The sequence below is a fragment of the Galeopterus variegatus genome, unplaced genomic scaffold (assembly GCF_000696425.1).
Source record: "Galeopterus variegatus unplaced genomic scaffold, G_variegatus-3.0.2 Scaffold2576, whole genome shotgun sequence".
Lineage (NCBI taxonomy): Eukaryota > Metazoa > Chordata > Mammalia > Dermoptera > Cynocephalidae > Galeopterus > Galeopterus variegatus.
This window is the reverse complement of record NW_007728687.1, coordinates 267,668-285,802: the sequence shown is the minus strand read 5'-3', so window position 1 is coordinate 285,802 and position 18,135 is coordinate 267,668. Positions and strand designations below refer to the sequence as shown.

Here is an 18,135-nt window from a genome sequence, read left to right as displayed (position 1 = left end):
TGGTATATGGTAATTATTGTTTACATGTCTCCTACTTTTTTTTAAAGCATTCTTGAGGGCTAATTTTATATTAAAAGTACTTGGTGCACATTGTGTTTCAACAAATCGCTAATGCTGTTGTTACAATCTTGCAATTATGTTGGTACCCCAAAAATATTAACAATGGTCATGTGTGGATGTTTGGATTACATTTCATTTCTGTTTTCCTCTTATATATTTCAAATTTTCTATGACTGTGTTTTATAGTTATGGCAGCTTTGTTAGTTGCTGTACTGAGTTTTTAAATGTACAACTCCAAACCTCAAAATTATGTATCTTTATTATCACTCAGATCTAATTTTCTCATAACATGAGACTATTTCAGATTTCTATAGATTCTTTTCCTGTTGTTTATGGCTAATAATTCTCTTCTTTAGAACTTCTGCAAGAAATTGGTCATTATTTGGATATGAATGGTAGTAGATTAAATGAGTTTCCACAAATAGTTCTGATTTACGAAATAGCTCATAAATTGTGGGATAAAGTTTTAGTAGTTAATTTATGTCAGAAGGAAATAACCTAAATACTGTCTAATGCCATTAATCCATTGACTGGCTTTTTAGATGTACAACTTTGAAACTTTTAAATTGTGTTCTTAAAAATCTTTCTTTCAGAAGTTTGAAAATGCTTAACATTTAAAATAAATTTAAAATTACTTCCAAATTTTAACTGTTAATTTTTAGAAAAACTTTATACATTTAGGGCCGGCCTGGTGGCGCACTGCTACAGTGCGCCGCTTGGGAGCGTGGTGGCGCTCCCGCCGAGGGTTCGGATCCCACATACAGACCGGTTCCCGCTCACTGGCTGAGCGAGGTGCGGGCGCGACGCCGAGGGTTGCGATCCCGTTGCCGGTCCCGGTCCGGTACGGGCGCGACACTGAGGGTTGCAATCCGTTGCCGGACATGAAAAAAGACAAAAAAAAGGAAAAAAAAAAAAAAAAGAAAAAAGAAAAACTTTATACATTTAACAGATGTTTTATTATGTATTTGTGCCAGGCTTAGTTAGATGCTGGGGTCATGAAGGTAAGTGAGGAGACCCGAAAAAAAAAAAAGAAAAAAGAAAAACTTTATACATTTAACAGATGTTATATTATGTATTTGTGCCAGGCTTAGTTAGATGCTGGGGTCATGAAGGTAAGTGAGGAGACCCAGCCCATTCTTTCTTTCACCAGGCAGAATGCCTAGTGGAGCATGAACATTATAAAGGTGTCTAGATTTTCTTTCTTTTGAATTTGTTTAATCTGTTTGCACCTCTAGCAATTCCAGTGAATGTACCCTGATTTCTGGAATTGGGCTTTGTGTACCTATTATTAGTTATTGGTAATAGCTAAAATATTGAGTATTCTAGGCATTGGGCTAATAAACACTCTACAGTATATATATTTGTGTATTATTTCAGTAAATCCTCACTTATATCCTGGTTATAATGTAAATTCTAATATTTCCATTTTAAAGATAAGGAAGCTGAGGCTGCGTGAAGTTAAATAGTTTATCCATGATCACACAGCTAGTAATTCAAATGTAGATATATCTATATCCGGAGACAGAGCTCTTAATTACTGTACTTTGTACCTTCCTTACTCATCAGATCTAATTTCATTCTAACATGAAGGATTAAGATCCACAGAATTAAAGCTTATTAGAGGTAAAACTGGGAGTAGAACCCTGTCTTGGGTTCTGTTTTTACCCTACTTTCTTGCTGTACTTGTCCTGTTTAAATATCAGGATATATGTGTTGCAAAAACATGGAGTTTTTAAACTTAAAGGTACAGAATATTATTTATAGATAATTGAGATGTGCATAGGTATAGAAACAGGACAAATTATGACTTGATCTACTTATTAAAATATTGTAAGAATTATACTTTTTAAAATATAACTACACTGCTTGAGCTGTGACCATAAATATTTTTTGGTGTGTCTGTTCTCTTTAGTCCCATTGGTCGAATTGGTATAATTAACTATGATATGGTAGGAAATTCATTTTTATCTTTTTCATTTAGATATTTATAATCTTAAATTTACTTTTAAAATAAAACTACCTTAATTCAGTTCATTCTATTTGATTTTACTTAAGAAAACAAGTGACAACTAACCTTTAAGCAGATCAAATTGCTAGTTTATCTTTGCATGATTTTATTTTCTAACATTACCAATGTTTAAAAAAAGAAAAGAAACAACTTTTTTCCTTTGCAGGTAATGCCCTTATTAAATGTGGAGAAACACAAAAACGAATTGGAACAGCAGACAGAGAGCTGATTCAATCATCAGCCTTAAATTTTCTCACTCCATTAAGAAACTTTATAGAAGGAGATTACAAAACAATTGCTGTGAGTTGGAAAATGTTCCATTTTTTTTTTTAGAAAAATAATTTAGACATACGACTTATAGTTTTTAGTGACTTATTATCCCTCTTAATGACTGTAGATGTAGCAGACTAGAAAACTTACATAATCTAGGTAGGTGCATATTTACCAGAACACGAAACTAAACCAAAATAAAGGACTATTGATACCATTTACTCTACTTTTATGTCCTACAGTGTTATTGAGATGCCTTTACATCTGTTCTCATTCATAACCAACTCTAATCTGTAGACAGGATCCCGGAGTGATTATGAAAATATGGTACAAAATATCATCATAGTATAGCCATGTAACTAACTATTCATTTAAACTGGGGGCTAGAAACCTAATTATTTGAAGGTATATTTCTGGCTATTATATTTCATGTCTTTATGCATCCATAGAAGTGTATTACCTTCTTTTCACACTGCTGTGTTTTATTGCTGAAGTATAAGAAATAAATATTAGATCACTTTTTTTCTTAAACCTAATCTATTAGTCTATATTTTTTAGCTTAACTTGTTTTGTTGGTGATGGAGAGTGAAGAGGTAGATGAATTTTTTTTCCTAAGATTTATGTAAGGCTGCTCTTTATTGTAAATACAGCTTGAAACTTTAATTTGCCAATTTCTTATTACAAAATATTGTAGAAACTTTCAATATGTTTACAGTGGATTTGTCTGTGTGTAACCAATTATTTGGCCTGAGACAAAAGAAGAACTACCAAGTTAAAATATGATTTTAAATGTATTATCTTGTCAGTAAGATGAAATTTGACGTATGGAATCTAAGAATTAATAAAGCAAACTGAATTATAGTAAACTTTTACATTATACAGAAGCTTGAAGTTCCCATGAGGAATTCTAAGATACTGTACTAACTTTTATTAATTATTCATTCTGTAATTTCAAAATTCTGTTTTCTAGTATTTGATTTGTTTTTGGTGCTGCGACACATTAAGATCAGGATGACCAATCCTTGAGGAATATCACAAAGGTCATCAGGAACCTTGCCCTAAGCCCATACTTTCTTCACCATAGACACTTTCTGGATAATCTGTAACAATTTGAAACGGGGCTTTTCAGCCTGGCACTACTGACATTTTGGGTTGAATTTTTTTTTGTTGTGGAAGCTATACTGCATTGTAGGAGATTTAGTGGAATCTCTGGCTTTTACCCAGTAGATGCTAGTAACACCCCTTCCCCAAATATGACAACCAAAAAGATGTCAAATGTTCTCTGGGGGGGGCAAAATCACAAAATAGTAAAATGAATATTCCTTTGTTTCTACTATCACCTGCCATCTTTCCCAGATTTCCCAGATATCTAGAATGCCGAGATTGTTTTAAAATTGAAAACAATAAAAAAAAATTTTTTTAAGTGACCATTTATAGCCAATTTTGTAATCATAGATCTTTATCAGATGATATGTATATATTTACTGGAGAATAATATTCTGATTGGATTTTAGCATCTTTAGCCTTTATTTTTCCTGTATTTATAGAAAGAAAGGAAACTATTACAAAATAAGAGGCTGGATTTGGATGCTGCAAAAACCAGACTAAAAAAGGCAAAAGCTGCAGAAACTAGAAATTCAGTAAGTAGTGTTTTTTTCATTTGTTTGTTTGTTTTAGTGGTTTGTAAAATATTCTACTAATATACCATGCAAGATGCAGACTGCCCTTATGACTAGACTATGACCTTAGGGTTTTGTGTTTTTAAACAAATTTATCAGAAGTTAATATATCCAAGTCAGTGCACAGTAGTCATATCAAGAGGCAATATTCAACAGTATAGCCGTTGCTAAAAAGCAAAAATTATAACTCCTAAAGGTATGTCATGATCTTTAAATATCCTCAGTGGTGATGGCAGATATGTCTTTTGATGGATTTATTATATTTGGAAATAGCAAAGCAGATAATAATTAAAATGAGAATGAATCAAGTTTGAGAATGCTTGTATGTGGCTTAAAAATTAGATGAGTCCCCTTTCCACATATGACTCAAACTGACTAAAGAAATTATCACCACAAATAGTTCCAAAACTATTCAAACAGTGGCAGCATATACTCCCAGGTATCTATTTTGAAGGGAATGAAACCCATTTGGATAAATAAGTTCTGGAATATTTTTCGGAAAAACAGCATCAGAATAGTGTTTTAAAATTGAGTGTGAGTGGGCCGGCCCGGTGGTGCACTTCTACAGTGCGCCGCTTGAGAGCATGGTGGCGCTCCCGCCGAGGGTTCGGATCCCACATACAGACCGGTTCCCGCTCACTGGCTGAGCGAGGTGTGGGCGCAGCACCGAGGTTTGCGATCCCGTTGCCGGTCCCGGTCCGGTACGGGCGCGACACTGAGGGTTGCGATCCGTTGCCGGACACGAAAAAAGACAAAAAGGAAAAAAAAAAAATTGAGTGTGAGTATATTAAACATAATAATTCAATGATATTATATATAACTTTCTTAGAAGGTTTTATTTATAAGCTTTTTAGTTAATAAGTTTGAAAAGATTAATCAGATTTGAATTGGAATACTTTTAAGATAGTACAATATAAACAAGTATGAATTTGTTAGAGAAAGCTAACAAGTTAATTTTTAATTTAAACGAAGGGATATGTTTAGTTAAGAAGCATGTTATTCCCACTGTCTTCTGTTCCCAATTCACTACCACTGCCACTACCAAGAATCATTGCCTTAGTGAGCATATTGCCACGGTGCTGGTAGAAGTCTCAGTTCTTTTGCATGAGGGAAGAAAGGTTGAGAATTGGTTTAGAGAGAAATTTAAAACTGATAACGTGGTGTTGGATAGTGATGTCGTATAAGACTACCCCAATACTTTTCTTGAGCAGAATAAGTAATTTTTTATATAAAATTACCCTTTTGGAGATTCTGTTTTAGCTACTGCTAGAGAAGAGCTATTTTTGATAAGACATTAATTCCAAATTCACTGGCATTTCCGTATCAGAGTTTATCATGATATCATCATCACAAATAACATAACTTCCCTAAACGGAGTATCTGCAGAATCAAAACTTTGAAAATGAACAGTGTAGATGGCAAGAGACCCTAAATTAGTTTTATCAGTTTCTCATTGCTAAAAATGAATTTTTATAGTAAAATGTAAAGTGATTTTTAAGATACTAATTTCATAATCAGGAAAAAATAATTAAGATAAACAGGGATCATTTGGAAATAAATGTTTAAACTGGAACAGAATCTCTTTATTCAAAATGCCTACACGTATCCACCAATGATTGTGGAATACTGTTGTCAACTTTCAGTAATAAACTTTGTTTAACAAGCACTATTACAGGATAATGATAGTCTACTTTTTTACCCGGAAAAATGCTAGAAAACACATAGATTTAACAGTATACCAAGACCTTTGATTATTCTAAATTATTTTACCACTGCTATTAAAAAGTATAAGAACTAAATGTAATAGTATTTGAGATTATTTCGTATTTTTTCAGTTCACAATCCAGTATAGTAGATTAAACTTTTTGATGATTTTAGCCCTATCAGTATAAAATTTCTGACTGGATCCAGTATTGCTACTTTACTAACGTCTGTATTACTAGTTCGCATGTTAAAGAATGGTAAAACAACATCAAAGGCATTTCTCAAAAATATACCAGTTGAGCAGAAAAGAGAAACCCTACTTTAATGTTTCACAATGAACAAAAATACAGTTTTGAAAATAGTTTTACAAACTGTGTCAGAGAAGTACGAACAAAATATGACATACATTTAAATTATGAGGCACCTAAATTATTTACCATAATCTTAGTCTAATATAAACTTTTTTAAAAAATTATTTTAGAGTTTTGTTAATGGGAAGGAAAAATACTAAATGTAATAGTATTTCCTTTTGATATATCTAGGAAAGATCTTAGTATTGTTTCTGTGCTGTGTATTTTTGAGGACAAAGTTTTTTTCATAGAAATTTATGTTTAAAATTAAAATGAAAGATGATACAGATGACTTTTTTCAGAAAATTTCATTTATACACAGCTCTTTTAGAATTTATAAATTACATAAAACAAAATTTAACTGTAGCCAAATATTAGAAATATTAGTCTAGACAAAAATTCACATTTCCTGATTTTAGTTGTATTCTTTCCCCTAGATAACCAATTCATTTTTCTTCAAACTTTGTAGAAGTGTCTGAAATACTTTGGAAAGGAAAAGTCCTTTTAGTGTTATTATTACATAAAGCCTTGGGGTATTTCTATATTTGGTGATCTTTTTCCCCTCTGTATTTCCCTTCAGTTTACTTGAAGAATACAGAAAAAATAGAAACTACTAGGAGTTTGGGTTTGTTTTTTTTTTCTTCTTTGATACTGGTTTTCTGGTTCCTACTTGGTAACTAAAGAGGTTTATCTAACCCCAGACTTTCTTTGGTTTCACTTCTTTGTAAATTTCCATGGATTAATTGTTTTGTGATAATTATCCCTCTGCTAGTAAGGTTTGGGACCCGTGTGTATCAGCACTTTTGTGACCTCATTTTAAACTCTGTATTCATTGAATGCTAATTTTGTGCTAGCACTCTACTGAGGAGGAGTTCATAGAAAAATAATGCAAAATCTCCATTCCCCTCAGTTCACAATCCATTATAGTAGATTAAACTTTTTGATGATTTTAGCCCTATCAGTATAAAATTTCTGACTGGATCCAGTATTGCTACTTTACTAACTTCTGTATTACTAGTTCGCATGTTGAAGAATGGTAAAACAACATCAAAGGCATTTCTCAAAAATATACCAGTTGAGCAGAAAAAAGAAACACACTTTAATGTTTCACAATGTACAAAAATACAGTTTTGAAAATAGTTTTACAAACTGTGTCAGAGAAGTACGAACAAAATATGACATACATTTAAATTATGAGGCACCTAAATTATTTACCATAATCTTAGTCTAATATAAACTTTTTCAAAAAATTATTTTAGAGTTTTGTTAATGGGAAGGAAAAAATCAGCTCGTTTCAAAGCTCTCCAGTATTTAGAGGTTTAGACTTCTGTTATTTTGGAGCATCCAAATTTGTTGGTAAATACTTATGTAACATCATATAGCAAATATTTCCCTCTGCTCACTTAGGCATTTCCACAGTGGTCTAAATCTTTAATCTGTAAACTCAATAAATTTATAGCACCATCATATAACCTTAACTTTATATGTACACATGTTCGAATTTAAAGTTTATTAGATATGTAAGGATTGACATGCCTTTCATATTTCTTCAGAGTATGCCAAGACCCTGGCTGGGGCTGATTGAAAGAGAATGTGGTTGAAGGCATTCATGAATTCATAAAATAGAAATGATCTATGAATAGGAAAATTGTGGGTAGGCAGAAGGGCTTTCATATGTGAAAATTAGGTAACTGGCAGTCTTTAAAGTGATCGGTTTTCCCTAAATGATTCTAATTTAAAATCAAGCATCAGCCATGTTTTTTGTTTTAAAAATTTGAATCTTGGAAAAAATGAGTAGGCACCACTATATGAAGTTTCACAGAACAATAAATGTACTTGGGTTTCTTTTTAAGTAGAAAAAAACATTGTATTGGCTCTTTTAATACTTGTTTAGTGTGTTCTGTATTGTGCAGAAGTAACTTGTTTCACTGTGTTCATTGGTATGTGTTCTTTGTCTCTTACCTATGCACTTAAGCAACTAAATTCAGCTCGCCTTGAAGGAGATAACATTATGGTAAATTTCTCTTACATGCTCAACTTCCTGCATGTAAAATGGCTGAAGGTTTGTTGGCCTACTGTGTTTTCTATATCTTGAATAAAGTGCCTTCTCTTGCTATTAGCCGCATTAAAAGTCTAAAATAGTTGATGCCATGCATTCGTTTGTTTTAGCTCAAAAGATGCTAATTTGAGCTGGCACCCATATTTTTACTTTTGGCAAAGAAAATTAACAAAATATACTTTATTTAGAGAAAGGTATAAGGTATACGAATTGATATTGCTTCTCAGTAGCTTCAACGTTTACCTTATCAACCAAACTCAACATAGAATTAATTTCTTCTGCCATTCCAAGCCAAGACAAATCCCAGTAGGTTAGGTATTTCTATAATGGCCAGGCCCATTCTTCACCCATGTTAACTCACTTAAGAAAGTTTCAAGATGGTGTAACCTTGGGGAAGAATAGAAAATGAGAATGGTTTTATAGTATCCAATGTGGACACATATGCTTTAAAAAGATTATGGAAAAATGAAATTGAAAGATAACATAATCCTTCCATGATTTTTTTGAAGACCCCTTGAGAAAGTTTCAAGATGGTGTAACCTTGGGGAAGAATAGAAAATGAGAATGGTTTTATAGTATCCAATGTGGACACATATGCTTTAAAAAGTTTATGGAAAAATGAAATTGAAAGATAACATAATCCTTCCATGATTTTTTTGAAGACCCCTTGTATATTGAGCTCAATTTGAGGAAATTTTTCAGATATTAGAAATTTTTAATTTTGATAAAATAGTAAGTTGTAAAAATCTGAACATAGCTGTACAATTTGTGTATGTTAGCCAGTACAAATTTATGATACATTACTTCCATTAGAAGTAGCAAGGAATCTGAAGTAAAGTTAGTAGTAAGTTGGTAATATTGACTGCTTTTTTCTCATTAGCACTGAACTAAAAGCAGGAAAAAAAATCTATGTAGTAGGAAGGATTATTGTACAGAATATGTAAAACATTTTTTTGTTATTTGGTTTTTTTTAACTATAATTATTGAAGCCCTAACTAAATTAGGGCTTTCCTTAGATAGCAAGAGAATGCATTTTCGTTTATTTCCATTGTCCTATGTATAGGTAAATGAAATTTTAATGAAGTGTGAATATTTTAGTCATTACTAATTTAGTATATAAATTATAGGTTTTCTTTTAGGTAAAAATATCTTCTAAACAATTAGCAGATTTTGATTCATTTATTCAGCATTTGTTTTACTACTGTCGTCATCTACTTATAGTAAGATATATTTAACTCTGGTCATTTTAAATTCATTGTATCTCAAGTTTATCATTTCTCCCAAAAAAGGCTATATCAGCATTCAGTGTCCATTTACCCTTGCTTTGTTTCCATTTTCTAAAATTCTAGAATTTATATCTAAATGAAAAATTAGAAACCATTTAGTTCAGACCTCTGATTTTACCAATGTGAAAACTGGAAGTAAGAGAGGTTAGATATTCCCAGTTTGGGAAAACTGTTATTCTTATTAATTTATAGGATTAGCATAAGGTTTAAAAATTGATAGTGCTGATGTATTGATACATGTAAAAGGCATACTTTCACAGTATGTTAAGTTATACTGATTTAGTTACTACTGTGTTTAATCTGTTGATATGAGTCTGGAAAAGGAGAGTATGCCATTTCAATTAAAACATTTACATTTTTCTATACTAAGTTGTAGAAAATTCCAACTTTCTTTCATGCTGTATATTTTTCTCTAATTTTTAATGCTGGCTAGATATGGGCAGAAGAAGTGACAAAAGTAAGTAAATTATTAAACTATAGAATTATGAAACAAGAATTTACTTTTCATTCATTCAGTAAGTATTTATTGGGCAACAACCATGGAGCCAGTCTGTGTTACTGTATCTTATAAAATCTGAAATTGTGCAAATGCTAAGGTCTGTTTGGCTAATAGCAGCTCCATAGAAGCAGTAGAACAATGCTGCAGAGATGGAGTTTGTGCATACCCTGTTAAATCCTAGATACCTGTTATATTAAGTGGTGATCTTACATTGCCTTGATAGAAGACAATTGAAATACTTGGTTTTATTCACAGCATTATTTTTTAAAATGACAATTTTTAAAATGTAAAATATAGTTAACACGGTGTCCTATATGTTCAGAGAATTGGATATATCATATATCACACAAATGAATATTTTAGGTAACTGATACTTGTTCTCTCCAGTACCAAAGCTAATTTTTCTCAGTCGCATTAGTTGAAAATATCTGTTAAAGATATACTTTACTGTGCATTAAATACAAGGGTAGCAAATATCTAATTTTACTTACAATTAAGGTCATTATTTTGAACATCCATTATTATACTGTGTAAAAATTGGATCTGTTGTTTTTCAAGTACATTGTCTCCTCCCTCAATGTCAGACTGTTACTTTTAGAAGCTGTCCATATGACTGCTGCTAACAGTCCCTCTGCCTGTGTTACCATTTCCAATCTTCTCTGTAATTAAGCAAGAATTTAAGGAATAAAATTAGGACTTTAGTGCAGATTTGTTTCAAATGCTATTTTAGATCTTCAGAAGCATTTTTCATTTACTGAAAAATGTTCAGACCTACTAAAATCTGACCTATAAATGAGGATGATGCTGGAGATTGAGGACAGGTGATAATTGTGGCCCCTGACTTTTAATAGTTTTTTAAACTTTAACTTTTTATTTTCTGGCTTTGTAGGATTGCTGATTATACAGTCTGTGTTATGCATAGGTTATAGAGTTAACTTGGAAATTCAGTGTGGAATTCTTGTCTTACACTCTCATCCCCCTTTGAGTAATCTATTCATCAGCTTATTCATGGTTTCACTCTGGCTTCGATTTCTTTCTGAACCATTAGCGTGCAAGCGGGGAGCAGAGCAACGTAGGGAATATAGGTTGAACAAGAAAACCAGGTTTTCCCCTCCGGTTGGCATACAGGTACACCAAAAAATTTGACTTGATCTTATACTCTCTGCAAGTTTGGGAAATAGTTTATGTAATAAACGGGAAGAAATTCATGAAATATATTTATATTGTATATGTACATATCAAAAAATCTTAAGGAAATATATCAAAATGGATTTGGGGAGATTTTTTTTTTCCTTCTCACTTCTGTCATTTTATAATTTTTAAAAAATGTATAAATTTTAGAACTTCATATTCCTAGAATATTTTAGGGTTAAGCCCATAGAAAAAATAGGTAACACCAACCAAGATTGTCACAGCAAATGCCTCAGAAGCATGACCAAAATTTCTAGCTTATAGGTATCCAATCCTGATGTCACAGACCAACAAATTCTTGCCCACTTTCCAAGATATATCTTAAAAGTACTCTTCTTGCTTGCCTAACACATATTATGCTTCCATATAGTGTAGATCAGTTAGTTTAGTAATGATAATTCTTAGCAGTAGAAGGTCTGTTCCCTTGAACTCTACATCTTAATTATAAAATTAAGTCCGGGAATGAGATCTTCTGAAGGACAGAATATCAGCCCTTTAAATTCATTGTCTTTCTTAAAACTGTATCTATCTTTCTAATATGGATCATTTTCTTCCCATGTATGCTTATTATGCTGAACCTAATTTAAATTTCCTTAGTCTCTGAGATTATTATGCACAATTATATGTTAGAAATATAGATGGTTTGGGACATTTGACTATGTTGTGCAGCCACCCTGGACACACACTGAAACTTGTTCAAGAAATGAGGTTCAGGGCTGGGTGGTTATTCGCTCAGTTAGTTGGAGCGCAGCCTTGTAACACCAAGATTTTATCTGTTCCCCATACCAGCCAGCGCCGAAAAAAGAAAGGAGATTCATTTCTTTACTGTCATTTACCTTTCCTAAATGTAAAGTCTAGATTGTACATAGAATGACTTCCTAAGCTTTATAACATGGTGCCTTTCTTCACAATTAAATATTAAATTTTGCTCAAACCTAGAAGACTGATCCTTCATCCTTAGTGAGATCATTTATTATATTTTTATTCACTGTACTTAGCACTAAAACATTATTTCTTCTTCAGTCTCAAACTTCCTGGTTACTTTAATCTGCTATCTAGCTTACTTGCTTACACGTTGTAGAGAAATACTGCCTTTTCTGCGTTTCTACTAAAGGCCACCAAATCAAACTGTACTTTCACAATTGAAGACCTACATGTAACTAGCCTAGTTCACTTCTGAAGTTCATTTGTTTTTAGTTTACTATAGTTATTTCTATTAATCAAAGCCTTTTTGTATTCACTGAAGCAGAATGACAAATAGTGCATATGTAACACTGAAATGATGGCTTTCCTTTAGGCTTTCCTTGGAAAGAACATTGATTCTTTTCTTTTCCTGGGACTTTTTTCTGCTTTATGTTACCTTGCAGGTGAAGCTTACTTCTGCTTCTGCTGCTTCTTACTTCTGCTATGAAAGCACCATGTATTCTAATTTTAGTCAAGTAAATTTCAACTTTTCGCTTATCTGCTTTATGTTACCTTGCAGGTGAAGCTTACTTCTGCTTCTGCTGCTTCTTAGTTCTGCTATGAAAGCACCATGTATTCTAATTTTAGTCAAGTAAATTTCAACTTTTCGCTTATTGAGTAATTCAGGCTTATTTTTATAAATCTGATCTAGTAGTCAGTTCTTAGACCTCTGACAGGTCTGTTGCCAGTGGGATAGTAAAGCAACTATTATCTGCTTTTCTGCTATTTCTTTGTTGAGTGGCTCATTAGGTTAATTATTGCCATCAAAGGGTAAAGGAGAGGGTATTGGGGCATGAGAGGAAAAAGTTCCATCCTTGTTTTTGTACTTAATAAATCTTGGAAATGTAAATTATAAAAATGTAAAAAGCTATACTGGAGACATAGTAAAAAATATTATTATAATGACATTGTCACCAATGATGATTCCTAGTGGAGGATAAGCTATTTCCAGTGAGCTGTGAAGTTTTATTTTCTCCTCCCCACTTACTACCAACTTTATTAGTCCATTTCTGTTGCTTGGAACAAAGTGCTTGGAACTGGATAATTTATAAAGAAACGATACTTATTGCTTACAGTTTCTGAGGCTGGGAAGTCCAAAGTCCGGGGAACACATCTGATGAGAGTCTTCCTTGGTGGTGGCTTCAGTGACACATTGCGAGATGATGGAAGCAGAGAGAGACTCATGTGTTCTCCTTTTAAAGCCCTCAGAACCACGCCATGACCACCATTATTAATCCATTCATTAGGGCATGATCATCAGATTCTAATGACCTCTTCAAGACCCTACCTTTTAATTACCATAATAGGATTTCCCACCCTCAACAGTTACAATGGGGATTAAGCTTTAATAATTTGGGGGGCCATTCAATCTACTGCATTCTGCCCCAGCCCCCGAAGTTTATATCCTTCTCACAAGTAAATACATACATTCCATCCCCAAAGTCTTAACTTATTCCAGCTCAAAAGTCTAAAGTTCAAAGTCCCACCCGTCTAATCAAAACAAATTATCTACTACCAAGGTACAATGGTGGGACAAGCATAGGGTACATAATCCCATTCAAAAAGGGAAAAAGAGGCCAAAAGAATTGGGTAGCAGGTCCTGAGCAAGTCCAAAACCCAGCAGGGCAGGCGTTAAATCTTACAGCTGTTGAGTCATTTACCTTGACTCCATGTTCCACATTCTCTGCCCATTGATGTGGGGGTTGGGTCCCCAAGACTGCAGGCAGCTCCACGTCTACAGCTTTTGTGGTCTCAGGCAATACTTTAGCTTTCCCAGGCTGGCATTACATTCTGGTAGTTCCACAAATCTGGGGTCTCCATGGCTATCCCTACCTCAGGGCTGCACTAGACATGGCATTGGTGAGGTTTTTCTGCTGCAACTCTGACCCCATGTTTCCACTCAGCATTGCTCTAGTGAAGGCTCTATGCAATAAATCTGCCCCTGTGACAAATCTCTTCCTGGGCCCCCAGGCTTTTCCATATGTCTTTTGAAATGGGCATTTCTGGGGGCCTGCAGACTTAACACCATGTGGACGCTGCCAAGGCTTCCGGCTTGTATCTTCCAAAGCTGCAGGTCCTGCCACACCTGGGGCCAATTTAGCCACAGCTGGAGTAGCCAGAGGAATAGCTAAAGCAGCTGGGGTGCTGGTACAGGAACAAGCATCCTGATGTAGCCGTGGACAGCCAGCCCATGGAGGGCACCTTGGGCCTATTCTCCAAGAGCATTGTCTTCTAGGTATATGGGCCTGTAATGGAAGATGCAACCTTGAAGATCTCTGAAATGCCTTCAAGATCTTTTTTGCCTTCTTGATAATCCCTTTCTTCTGTACTAATCTCCTTAGCAAACAGTCACCAGGCTAGACCCTTGCTTTCGTGGCCAGGCTGAAAATTTTCCAATTTTTTGCCCTCTGCTTTCTTGTGAATTATAAATTCTGGTTTTACCTCATGCCTTTTCTGCCATAACTCAGCATAGGCTGTTGGAAGTAGCCATGCTGCTTCCTTAATGCTTTGCTGCTTAGAAATTGCTTCCACCAAATACCCTGGTTCAGCACTTTGAAGTTCCGCATTCCATTAAACTTTTGGGTATGAATGGAATGCAGCCAAGTTCTTGCCAGTTTATAGCAAGGGTGATCTTTGTCCCAGTTCTAATAAACTCCTTATTTCTGTCTTCAGATCTCCTCAGTATGGCCTTTACTGTCTGTATTTCTGTCAATTCAGCTCACTCATCATTTGGGTATGAATGGAATGCAGCCAAGTTTTTGCCAGTTTATAGCAAGGGTGATCTTTGTCCCAGTTCTAATAAACTCCTTATTTCTATCTTCAGATCTCCTCAGTATGGCCTTTACTGTCTGTATTTCTGTCAATTCAGCTCACTCATCTTTTAACCAGTCTCTAAGAAGTTCCAAACTTTCCTTGGTTTTCTTGTCTTCTAAACTCCCACCAGCAGCTGGGTTTTTTCTAGCCTGCTCCTCCAAATTCTTCCAGCCTCTCCTCAACACCCAGTTCCAAAGCCACTTCCACATTTTCAAGTATTTGTTATAAGCTACATCCCATGCACCAACCAACCCTGGCTAAAGGTTTGACAAGATGTTTTTTGCTAGTATTTATTATTTTTAGATCTTTTTGGTTTTTTGGTGAACTATTATAACTTGATGGTTGAAGCCAGTATGGTATGATATGTATATATATATATATATATACATATGGTATGATATGTGTATATATATATATATACACACACACACACACACACACATACATATATATATATATATATATATATATATATATATAAAATCTTCTTAACTCCAAAGTCCATGACTTACTTCACCTTGGTAGCTTGAAATCAGCCATGGTAGAAGTATTTATACCACAAAAATCAGGATATTAGAGTTGGGTTTTTTTTTTTCAAAAGATGACCGGTAAGGGGATCTTAACCCTTAACTTGGTGTTGTCAGCACCATGCTCAGCCCGTGAGCGAACCGGTCATCCCTATATGGGATCCGAACCCGAGGCCTTGGTGTTATCAGCACCGCACTCTCCCAAGTGAGCCACGGGCCAGCCCGGAGTTGGTTTTTTTTTCTTCTTCCATGGAGAACTGGTTTAGCAGCATACTGATTGAAGGTCAACCATAACTTATAGAAAAACTTTTTAAAACCCTAGTGTATCTTAACAGGTAATATTTCTGCTTAAGGATATTTTATGCATAGTTTGGGAAGAAAATTTCAAAGAAAGACATTTAAAATGTAGGGTAAAGAATCTTTTGAAGGAACTTAATAACTGTTCTTAACAACAAGTGTTTGTTAACTAAACGCAAGAGGTAAAAATCCTGTGGGTTCATGCTAAAATATCTTGCATTTGAGATTGAAGACTGTCTAACTTCAAAGTAAGAAACTATAGTGATAATTAAGAATTTTTTGTGGTAATATTATTTTATGCTTGTAAAACTGTGGTTATCGTAAGAGTTTTTAAAATATTAAAATTTAGCAAAATTGATCTAGAAAATGTGTGAAAATATCTCTACTGTCCCATAGTAGTTTTTCTAAGTTCTTATGAGTATGTTATAAGCTTTGGCATTAATAGATTCTTTTGAGTCAGGCAGTGGTAAGGAATCAGATCTGTTGAGGTTGAGTAATATAGAAAAGCCAAGGTCTAGAAGCCATGGACCAGTTTGGATACAAAGCAAAATCATGGAATTGCCAGATCATATATAATTTGGGGTTTGTTTGGGGGATTTGCTTAACTGTCTAAACAAATGTATATAAGATGGGCTAAATTCTTCTAATTAGATTCTAAAACTATGTTCTAATTTAAGTCTGAGCAGGAATTAAGAATAACTCAAAGTGAGTTCGATCGTCAAGCAGAGATTACCAGACTTCTGCTAGAAGGAATCAGCAGTACACACGTGAGTGTTCATCCATTGGAAATTGATTTGGAACAAAAGACTTTGATAGTTCTAAGGCAATTTGGGGAGGAAAAACTGAACTTCTTTTTCAGTTATTTACCAAGGAAATTTAAATTATGGCACTTTCCCCGATATGTGAGGAAATATTTTAAATTTTTGCTTACACCTTATCACGTAGTTCTCCCACCCTCATCAGATCCACTTTTGGTATATATTGGCCAAGCAGAGTTTGTTACTGTACTGTTCATTGAGGTCAGTCTTAATAAGCCTTGTAGTAAGATGCTAGGTACCGGTGATTCTCCCTAAGTACAATGTTGTGTTCTGTCTCCCTGTAGCATTTGCCACTTTGTAAGTAGAGTGTAGAGCTAAGAACTGACTGTAACTTTCCTCTACAGGCCCATCATCTCCGCTGTCTGAATGATTTTGTAGAAGCCCAGATGACTTACTATGCACAATGTTACCAGTACATGTTAGACCTCCAGAAACAACTGGGAAGGTGGTAATTTCCTATTTGTATATAAAACTCCTGATAAGATAAAAAAAAATTCGTATTTTTGCATATGAACTAAAAGTAGGGGTGAAGATCAAAAGACTTACAGGCTTTCTTATTAGCTTAGAATTGATTTTTTTTTAGGAAAGTAATTATCAGACATCCAAGGTAACAAAACATTTTGAGCTCTTCTGGCATAGAAGGATGTTACCAGGGATAAGAAGGTAATTTAAGTAAATACCTTTTTAGTGTTATACAAAGAAAGCTTACGTGTTTGAGATTCACTTTTCTCTTGCTACTAAATATTTTTTGCTAATTGAGGAAGATATAGTTACATTGATACTTAGCTACCCTTACAGATAAACAAGTTTATACTTAATTATTATTCACTTGTTCACTGTATATAAAAAAAATAGTGTTGGAATATTCTGTAAGAATTCAAGCCCACTAATGTGGTTATTTTGAGTATGGTAATATACTTTAAAGCAAAATGATAGTATGTAAAGCACATAGCTTGATCATTCATTCATCAAATATTTATTGAATAACTGCCATGTGCCAAGCACTATTTTATATTCTGGGGTTATATCAGCAAACTAAACAGACAAAATGCTTTATGGAGTTCACATTGGAAATAAAATAATGCATAGGGCAAACTTGGTCTCTGCTCTCACAACGTTGGTGGACAGGCCACGTGATAAGTGGAAAGGCAGAAGAAGTATGAGGTATTAATGTGAGGGTATCTAACTGTGACTTAGGTGCATCTAGCAAAGTTTCCCAGATGTAATTATTTTAGTAGGAATAATCTAGATGGAGATAGGGGCAGGGATGAATATTCCAGGAAAAGGAAGAACATGTATGTAAAAAGACCAGAGGAAAGAGAGAGTGCGGCAAGTTCAGGGAACTAACAGAAGTTCGTTCTGGTAGGAGCACAATGTTCAAGTTAAGAGTGGAGTTGTAGGCGAGGCTAGAAGAATCAAGCTAAGTCATACCATGAATGACTTTTAATGTAAGTTATAGTAAAGAGTCTGGAATTTATGTAGTGAGGAACCATTAAAGCAGGGGAGTGATACATGACATGTGAAGGAGGAATAGCAAGAAAAGTTGTTTCAGGAATAAGGTTTTTTTTTTTTTTTTTTTTTTTTTTTTTTTTTTTTTTTTTTTTTTTCCG

The 18,135-nt window shown here is 34.1% G+C and overlaps 1 protein-coding gene across 1 annotated transcript in view; it reads left to right on the top strand.

The window, feature by feature from the left end:
- SH3GLB1 (SH3-domain GRB2-like endophilin B1) overlaps positions 1 to 18,135 on the top strand; it is a 32,554-nt gene that overhangs the window by 4,580 nt on the left and 9,839 nt on the right. The window contains exons 3-8 of the mRNA XM_008582343.1: positions 2,235 to 2,368; positions 3,886 to 3,978; positions 8,047 to 8,133; positions 9,850 to 9,873; positions 16,385 to 16,474; positions 16,870 to 16,970. Coding sequence (XP_008580565.1) covers positions 2,235 to 2,368; positions 3,886 to 3,978; positions 8,047 to 8,133; positions 9,850 to 9,873; positions 16,385 to 16,474; positions 16,870 to 16,970 — 529 coding nt within the window. The remainder of the gene's footprint in view (positions 1 to 2,234; positions 2,369 to 3,885; positions 3,979 to 8,046; positions 8,134 to 9,849; positions 9,874 to 16,384; positions 16,475 to 16,869; positions 16,971 to 18,135) is intronic.